The sequence below is a fragment of the Hibiscus syriacus genome, unplaced genomic scaffold, assembly GCF_006381635.1.
Source record: "Hibiscus syriacus cultivar Baekdansim isolate YM2019G1 unplaced genomic scaffold, ASM638163v2 tig00116964_pilon, whole genome shotgun sequence".
Classification (NCBI taxonomy): Eukaryota; Viridiplantae; Streptophyta; class Magnoliopsida; order Malvales; family Malvaceae; genus Hibiscus; species Hibiscus syriacus.
This window is the reverse complement of record NW_024063489.1, coordinates 2,671,103-2,680,885: the sequence shown is the minus strand read 5'-3', so window position 1 is coordinate 2,680,885 and position 9,783 is coordinate 2,671,103. Positions and strand designations below refer to the sequence as shown.

General features: G+C 36.8%; 2 protein-coding genes across 2 annotated transcripts; both read right to left on the bottom strand.

The window, feature by feature from the left end:
- LOC120190946 lies at window positions 1-639 on the bottom strand. Its single transcript, XM_039193953.1, has one exon. The coding sequence runs from the start codon at window positions 637-639 to the stop codon at window positions 1-3; it is 639 nt and encodes a 212-aa protein (XP_039049884.1).
- Window positions 640-1,304: 665 nt separating this feature from the next.
- LOC120191027 (serine/threonine-protein kinase CTR1-like) lies at window positions 1,305-8,273 on the bottom strand. The gene is made up of 15 exons (XM_039194030.1): window positions 6,942-8,273; window positions 6,522-6,820; window positions 6,272-6,416; window positions 5,132-5,247; window positions 4,733-4,941; window positions 4,224-4,643; window positions 4,043-4,083; window positions 3,591-3,659; window positions 3,149-3,249; window positions 2,972-3,056; window positions 2,789-2,887; window positions 2,633-2,701; window positions 2,280-2,411; window positions 2,030-2,124; window positions 1,305-1,872 (listed from the first exon to the last, which is right to left on the bottom strand). Exons 1-15 carry the CDS (start codon window positions 7,842-7,844, stop codon window positions 1,797-1,799), a joined length of 2,859 nt encoding a protein of 952 aa, XP_039049961.1. The 5' UTR covers window positions 7,845-8,273; the 3' UTR covers window positions 1,305-1,796.
- Window positions 8,274-9,783: the final 1,510 nt, after the last annotated feature.

Here is a 9,783-nt window from a genome sequence, read left to right as displayed (position 1 = left end):
CTACGATCCCAATCGATCAATGGCAGCGCGAGCAACGGCGGAGGTAGGCTCGACCTTTAGAGCTTCCTCGAAAGCCGCTCTTGCTTCCGCTTTCATCTTCTTCATTTTGTAACAATCTCCCAGCAGACAGAACACCTTGGCGTTATCCCCGCTTAATTCTACAGCCTTGGTCAAATCGTCAATCGCTGAGTCAACACGGCTTCCGCGCCGGTTCATGCTCATCATCAACTCAGCTCGTTTGAAAAGCGCATCGCCCCGCTCTTTATTGGTCAAAGACTTGGAAGCAAGAGGGGATAGAGCAACATCGAGGGAGTCAAGAGCAGAGGTCTTGAAGCCCTGAAGATCAAGAGCGAGGGCTTTGAGGATGTAAGAAGCGGCGTCTTTCGGGTCGAGAGGAATGGCCTTGTCGGCCTCGGATTCGGCTTTTTGGGCTAGAGAGGCGGTGGATGAACGAGACTTGGAGCATCTGGCTTGAGCTAAGAGCTGGGCTCCGAGGACGAAGTGGCGCTTAGCTTGGTAGTCAGCTCGATTCCTGTAACGGATTTTGGTGAAGATCTTCTTGGGAATATCGTGCATAGCGAGGAACATGAAGATCGTAACGAGAATCAAAGCGCCTTGTAAAAGTAGATCCGTCCACATCTTTGACATAATCCCTTGAAAAAATTTTGGGAAAGAAAAACACAACAGAAAGAAGTGAGTTTTCCCAGACGACGACGATGGTTGTTGTAGTAATGATTGTTTTGAGATTGGCCGTCAAGTTGGTTCAGGAATTGGAAGTACTCTATTATTATTGTTTTTTAGTAATTGCAAAGCTAATTTAATTGTTATACGAACAGATACGGGATTTAAGTTTGACATAGAATATTACATATAGAAAAAATCAATCTACTTTTTATAAATAAAAAAATATCAGAGTACTATTTAAATATATCAAACATAAAATACTTCTATCTAAAAAATCAATATGGTGAGATATAAAATATAATTATAACGTGATAGAAAATATAATTTTTTTAAATCATACAATAAGCGTATGATATTATAATAAAATTGCAGTTATAATTTTCTCTAAAATCATTTTTCAAATGTAAAAACTAAAGTTCCATTTCGTTTTAAAAATAGCTTCTGTTTTCGCTCTTGTTTTTTTTTTAAAAAAATACTTTTAATTATTCAAAAACTAAAGAACACTTTTGAATAATAAAAATAAAAATTTATTTTCAGAAATAAAATTAACAAAAATATATTTGATATATAATTTTACAAAACAGAAATGAGCAAATAATTATTAAACCATAGATATAGTAAATACTGTATGCCAAATATCTCAAACTCTGGTTTCTATAGGCTTTGATAACCGAATTAACGATTACACAACCCATCATTTACAAAGAAAATACATAATAAATACTATATAGCCAAAGGTAAATTTCCGAATTCTTAAACCCCTTCGGATTTATACACATCTATTCATAGGATTTATACTTTCTTTGGAAGGCAGCCCCCATGGTCTTAAAACAACAAAAACATATTTAATACAGAAAAGTCGGTTTAAATAGTTTGCTGTAACATTTATTCATAGGCCCCTTCTTTTTTAAAATGGGAATTTAACCGCCTCCCAAATGGGTTTGGTTATATAACACATCTAAATCTACAGTTGCAGTTCTGTTGGTGGAATAAACATTATACAGCCAAGCCAAGTGCAAGAGTTGCTTGCTGCAGTTAAAATAGAATTCCCTGAACCGGCTTATTCCATGCTATTTTCACCGTGGGAATGGCTTGGGTTAAGGGTCACTCTGTCACTGTAATGGAGACTTGAGAAGCTTCTTTAGTGCTTCTACTATGTTGGCGAAAGATGGCCGTTGAGTCAGATCGCTGCAAAAAATAAAAAGCAACACCATCATTGTTAACTACGGAAGTTAAATTTCCAAAGCAAACTGGTTGCATGATCCACTACATGTCAATCTTTAAAGGACGATCATAATATGAATTCTAGGTGCAGTGGATAAATCATGGGACTTAGTTTACTCACTCAGACCAACATGATTCCATTAGGGAAGCCAATTTTGGAGAGGTATTCGGTGGAATGGTGAGTCTTCTGTTTTGGAAAGCAACAGCACCGACCACCTAAAGTTTTTACGTACCACAATTAGCAACGTTACCATTTATTCGAAACAACTCGAATAACAATCTCATAAATACTTATGATTATTACATTTCATAAGAAACACACAAGAGGAACTAGAATGGAACTGAGGAAAAAAACGAATATATTCATTCACCTGGGCAGGACTGAGTCCACTCCAAGGTTGTTGCATGGTCACAAGCTCCCATAGGATTACTCCAAAACTGTAGACATCGGATTTTTCATTTGAAGGCTCTCCACGAAGGAATTCCGGAGCCATCCACTCAGGCTGAAAGAAATTAACTACATGATTACACGCTGATTGATGCAGTCGGATGAAAAATTCTCAAACCACAATAGACTGACGACGGGTTAAATAGAATGCATATACGAGTCTGAACCTTTTTGGTATCTATGCATTAATGTCGGAACTTTTATGGTATCTATGCATTATTGATGTGTGAATGTGCTAGTTTGTCTCCAGTACAAGAGGAAGTTATGGAAACTTACTGTTCCCGCGACAGATTTTGATGATATAAAAGTGCCCGCTTTGAATCTGGACAATCCAAAATCACACACCTAGAAATCACATAAGAAGATGAAGTCATGCTTTGAAATGTAAAAATAACGCATAATTTGGCAAATTGAGAAACTCTTTTGTCGTACCTTTACTGTCCAATTCTTATCGACCAACAGATTCGGGGATTTAAGGTCCCAGTGAACAATGGGAGGATGAAGACAATGAAGATAGTTGATCCCCTTGGCCTGTTTCCAATATAAAACATTAATACTGTCCCAACATCAAGTTTCATTAATAGATAAAAATTGTGAGTAAAGAATGTTACAAACCACATCCAATGCCATGCGCAATCGTCTCCTCTGATCCATTGTTTCCCCAGCAGCTGGCCTATGAATGAGGCGGTATAAACTACCCCTGTTTGACAAAAAAGAACCACGTCTTATAAGGCACATTAGTTGCACAAACATATCAGTTCATTATCATAATGTGAAATAAGTTGATTTTACCTTGGCAGATACTCGGTCACTATTGACAGATGAGGCCGCTTCGTAACAGCTCCCATGAAGAGGACCACATTTGGATGTCGAACGCGTTTCATTATAGCAACCTAAACAAAATGCATTGATAACTTAAGCTGTGTATTTGTATACTATATTTGCTCAAAAACATTCGAAAATAGGAGTAATTTACGTGAGAACTTGGCCATGTGTGAAAATAAACAACATGCCATCAGCTCCTTTAGAAATGTATCACACGGACACAGTTTCAAGCATAAATTCATGCATTAAGGCACAGAAATGGATGTCCCTGAGGAGGACATTGAATGCATATACAAGCCATTTATAGAGTTTTAATGCGGCAGGAAAGCGGAACCAGTTAATAGAAATATGCAATGCTAAAACATACGGATAATAACAATATCTTATTTAGGTTTTATCCAGTACAAACCTCTCTTAGAAACTCCTTCAACTGATCATCATGAAAATCTTGGACAGTCAAAACTTTGACCGCAACATCCTGCATTTGGAGAACAATAGTTTATTAGTTTAAGCCAATAACTCATTAGGACAAAAGAAAAATATCCAAAAAAAAAACTGATAATGTAGCCAAACAAAGAAACAAACTAAAGAAAAACAACTGTTCTCCCTTGCTGAGATATAAGCCCATACTATGCATTTCAACTAATATTGGTCTATGATAAAGAAAAATAAACTTGTATACCATTACACACATGCAACAACAAATGATATATCAACTATGGCACCTTAAGTACAATCCCGTAAGCTCATTTATTATTCAATTACAGTATCAAATGAAGACATATTTCTATCAGAATCATTCATATTCCAATAAATCAGGAAACCAATGATTTTCAGTTGCAAGAACAAAAAAATACTAACCGATCCATGCCACTCAGCACGATGAACTGTTCCAAATGAACCTGCAAAAGGAGAGTTTAAGCAAAAAAGTTGGTACATGCTTCATCATTTATTTTTTGAGATATGATTCAATTTTCCAAATGCATAAAGAAAAGTAAATATGTATGAGTTATATCCTATAACGAAAAAGTAAGAGAATTACCAGCACCAACGCGCTCCTTAATATGCAATTCATCCCATGATATCTCAAGCCAATCCATCGCAAGAGAAGGTTCAAGATTTATAAATTTTGGGATGGTGACAGCAGAGAATCTACCCCGGTTATCAAGTTCAACCCCGATCTCCTCCAGATCTACCTGACTTGGCGAGGTAACTTTCAACTGATTTACACTTTTCACCACTGAGCTACCAGGTATAACAATCTCTTTTCTAAGAGTTTGATCTAAGGCAACTTTGTCTCTACTGAGTTCAGAATTTTCGGGCATTGTTGTAACAGCTGCAGTTTCAGAAGTCAGCAAAGATTCCTTTCCAAAACAACCTTGAGAAATCGGTGCATATATTGATGCCTTTTGACTTTCAAGCAAGTCGCTGCCCTTCAATTCTTGAGATTTCTCATTGCCACCTGCAGGAGATCAGTCTCCACTGTTTTAGTTTGGTTAAACAATTTTGGTCCATTTTTCCCCCTGAATTTGTGTACAAAATATCACGCACCTGAAAGTATAGGATTCTCACAAAGAGAAAGTGAATCCTTTGGATTTTTAATCTGACAATGCGAGGCACTATCCATATGAGGCTGTTGGAATTCTTTTAGATGAGAAATTTGAAATGGTGAAGGCATTGACGAAAGGAATCCTCCATTGATAGATGAATCTGGACCGTGGATATTCCCTGGCTCCCCAACTAGATCAACTACATATTCCCTGCAAAACAGTGTATTCGTCTCTAAGCAACAATGCATCAAAACAGAACTAGAAAATTTTGAAGATCAAAGAATCGCTAATTTTCTCAATGCAAGTATTTTTAAACGATGGCATAAACTTGTCCCCGTTTATTTTATTAAATTCAAACAATTTAATTGCAAATATGTGAACTAAAAGTTGCACAACTTACCTCGGTGATTGCCGGTCATCTTCGATTTTGACAAGGCAAGAAGAACGATGATCGGCTGCACAATATTTGCATCCTCGAGCAATCCTACAGGGCAAACCGATATAGTCCGCCAATTTCTGCAGGTTTGAACAATACACTATGTTAGTTAAGGATCCCAAAAACGACTCATTTTCTCCTAGGTCATCATATGTTAATCTGCATTTAAAGGGTGATCAGGCCTTAAGAATACAAATACATTTCACACATCAACATTATAAAATCAAACGCTCATTTTTCATTTGATATCCTGGTCTGGCGGTTATAAAGTGAAGACAATCTTTTTAATCAAGAATAAGATGAGCCATGTTTGGCCAGAAGGTTATTAAACAACAACTTTGAAATCTTTTGAATTTTGAAAAAGAGAAAATATTTAAAAGCTTTAGAAGTTCATTATATAACAACAGATTTGAGAAGGGGGACAAAGTGAAGACACGAAAACGGAGACCCCAAGAATCAAATATTTCAAAAAGGCCTTGTCAAATTCAACATAGCAAGCTACAATACCTCATTGAATGATCCGTGAACAGAGAGTGCTCATTTAATGGACACTTATATGTGGCTTTTAAAATTTATGGTGCTCAAGGAACTCTCAGTCCTTGTTAGCAAAACCTTATATAAGAGGGCATTTCCAATATATTAGTAACTTCTGAAACACTAATTACTTTGGATCAAAATGAAAAATAAAATGGCAATCCAAAATCATGTACAAATTAACAAAATATATATAAACAAAACGCCTTTCATTCATAGGAGTATATTTCTGGAGAAAGAAGAGATGGAATAAAAGAAACAAACATATCTTTGTTGTTGTGGCGCATATATTTTAACATTCAAGTTTATGGGTTTTGATTAGTCATTAGTGGATATATATTAGATACACTAATAGTGCATAGAGATACACTGTCAGCAAATCGGGATTATATCAATGAAGTGACAAGGAAATGGCATTTTTTATTATTGTTATTGTTTATGCCAATAAAAAAGTAGCAGATTCCTTAGCCACCACTACCGATTTTCATTTTCTGCGTGCCAGTGGATGGATCACAGGAGTAGATTGAATTTGATGAGAAAATAAAGTAATAAAGGCTAATCTTTCGGCACCTTAAAGAGGATTGCACGATGCCTGCAAAGTCCCATTGATAGGCTGCCAATGGGGAGTACAACACACTTATGAAAGTCCCTCAATCTCCTACTGACCAATTTCCAGCGTTTGTGAAGATCTCCTTGCTCCCCTGGAAATGTTCCTCTAAAATATAAAAAACAATTCGAACACAATGAATAATTTGATAAGAAACGGTGAAAAGGAAATGAATCATCAGTGAAAATAGATTTAAAAGAGAATAAAGCCTACCCCATGTATATAGCAACAAGCTTTCCAAGTTTCTTGACCAACACTAAGGTGTTTTCTGAAGCACAGTATAACTCTTGGGCTTTATCTTCAAGCTCTTTTAGGCGCGAATCCCCTCGTTTGTCAACAAGAACAACCTCAATAGACGTCTCGCTGGGTTCAATTTCTTTAAGAGACATCAAAGGTGGTAAGCGTCTTCCTTCTTCGAATTTGTTACACATCACCCATAGATATGGATTCATCCCAATAATATTATAAAAACCATCTGATATCTTATCATTGTATGATAAACAGCCACTAATCTGCAAATTCAATATAAATCCATTAGAGTTTCGCAAATTTTGAAAATGAATACTAAGTTACTAACTTGCAAGTGAAACATGTACAAAAATAAATGTCAATCGAAAAAAATAGAGAAAATACCCATAGACGATAAGAAACAGTTTCTGCATCGACAACAACAGGTCCACGATACTCCTGCAAAAGCAAAGATTCACCGAATAGACTTGCTTGAGAGGTAAGCCTTCTAGCCAGCATAACCTGTAAATAATAACTTTCCTTTGACTTGAGCGCTAAGTCATCTTTACTCTTCTCCACCTCTTGTTCCTCGACTTCCTCCATCTCCGGCACGGGGGTCGATGATGTCTCCTTAGTCCAAGTATCTTTAACGTCGCTCGACAAGGTTCCATCCAATGTCGTCCCAGAAAACAAGCTCCCAGCATAGCTACTACCACTAGAGAACCTCGTAAGTGACACCTGCCGGTTAAAGTTTCTGTCAACACTGCGGTCATCAATGACGGCGCTGGTTTCCGGAGCAGGTGCCGGAGGAGGAGGTGAAGGCTGTGGCGGCGGAGCTGGTTCCGGAGCTAATAACAACTGTTGATCTTCATCATGATCGGTACTCGAAGAGAGGCGTCGAGAGGACGGTTTCACGTGACGTGATCTGTTAGTAGTAGATTTTTTGTCGACGAACCAATCGAGGAAAGCGGCGAGCTGTTGTTTTTTGACGCGAAGCTTTTCGTCTGTGAAAAGATCTGATAACGGAGAGTAGCTGTAGTTGTCGTTGTCGGTCTTAGCAGCTGGCGTCCTAAAATCTTTTGACGCTGTCCCTGAGATTGAGTTGTTGCGGTCATTTTCAGCGTTGAAGTTGCTTATGGCTGGTGTTGTTGCTGTTGAAGTCGCGGTTCCAAACGCAGCAGCTGTAGCTGTGGGGAATGTTTCATTGGCGGCAAGCTTTTTCTCCTGATTCAATAGTTGCTTAGTAGACGCATCGAACCCACGATCGGGAAATTGCCTAGGGAAGAAGTACGTTGTTCGATGAGGCATATTTTCACACGACGTTCACAATATCACTTTATCTCTCTCTCTCTCACTCTTCTTCCCTTCCTTCCTTCCCGCCGGCACGTATGATCAACTCTCCCCACCCAAACTAGTTGGTCATTCCGTCCAACTCCTGCAAATTATCAAAGGATCACGAGAACAAGCTCTGAACAAAGGGGGGGGGGAACGAAGAATATCAATGAACAAACATAAAACAACGTAAAGTCGGTTTGGCTTTTAGTATTGCAACATTGGCGCAAATCAAGGCAAACCCATGGGAACAAACGGTTTTGGAAGTAAAAAGAAAGAGAGAAAGAAAAAGGAATAAGACGTTTTTAATATATTTGATTGCAGAGTACAGCAAGAAAGTATGGGACGTAGAATGAAATGTCGAAATTCGAGACTAAATTACAGGAGAAGGAAGAGAGCAGAAGGGAAAAGGGGTTGAGGCTAACGAGCGTGGAGGCACACGTCCTGTAATAGGCGCACACGTAAGAATGGCAAGGAAGGAGAAAGCGGCCCGTAGATAGGAGGAGGAGGGGGTGCGCATTGCACATCAAAGTGTAGGATAGCCAAAGAGGGCTATGGGGAACCCCGCGGGTTTTCGTGATTAAAAAAACAAACACTCAACTGACATGAAAGGAAGGCTCCGTTATAATACAAACTTGACTTTGGGCTTTGACTCTTGGGGAGGGGAAGAGGGGGTGTGGGGGAGAAATGGCGGACCAATGAGAAGATTTAAGTTTATATTTTCATCAGGAAAAAGCAAAATCGAAATTACCAGATTGTCCTTTGGTTTTGTTTTGAGTGAGCAGCGATTGGATTGGACAGTTGTATACTGGTAGGCTGTGAGTAACGGCATCACGTGACGTTTTTGCCTTTTTGTTAATGAAGAAACAGTTCGCACTTTGCATTGTGTTTTATAATTTAGGCGGTTTGATTTGATTTGCTGTTGTCTCTGCCGTAAAAAGGCCGATTATCTCTTATTTTATGCTGTATTTTGATAATTATTTAATGTACTGTTAATAAAAATTAGGTTAAAATACATTATTGATCTCTCGATTATTGATATTATTTAGTTGACTTTCTTAACAATTGAAAGTTATAAAATGATCATCCTATCATAAGACTTTTTTGTTGAGTCATTTTAATTATTAAAAGTTATAAAATAATCACCGACTATTCATATGTTCCAAATTTATTTTTTTCGTTAAAAAATGAGACTATGTCTCAACCGGACGTTAATATGTTCACTGAGATAAGATAAAAATATAGTTCTAGAATTATTTGAGTTTTGTCTTATAGATCGAATCTCTGTTTACATTATGTCATTGAGTCAGTTTTTGAAACATTATACCACCAAATCAGTGCTTAAAACCAATGACGGTGCTAATAGACATCATTAAAGTACGATTTTATCATATCTCAATCAGCATATTAATGTCTAAATCAAACGACCGTTAAATTTTTAACAAAAAAAAAGATGAGTTTTGAACATATGAATAGTCAAGTGACAATTTTATAACTTTTAATAGTCGGGAGACTCAACAAAGCAGTGCCCTGAGGACTATTTTATAACTTTCAATTGTTGAGAGACTCAATAAAACATCATCCTATAGTCAAAGGAACATTTTTGTACTTTACCTTAAAAATTATTTTCATAAATAATAAAAATTAAACTGAGTATCATTATTATAAATTTAAATATTTTAAAAATAAAATATGTATCGTCCATTTAATATTATTTGAAAAAAAATACTATCAATACACATGGTAATCCTTTTATATATTTCATTTTGTTATTTTGAGTAGGCTTAAAGTAAAAAAAAATCTATCTTTTAATAAAAATAAATATATTTTAAATTATAGTTTTTTTGACGCGTCAACATTTCGTTGATTACAAAAAATCAATTAAAAAATAAGACTTAAAATATTACAAAAATGA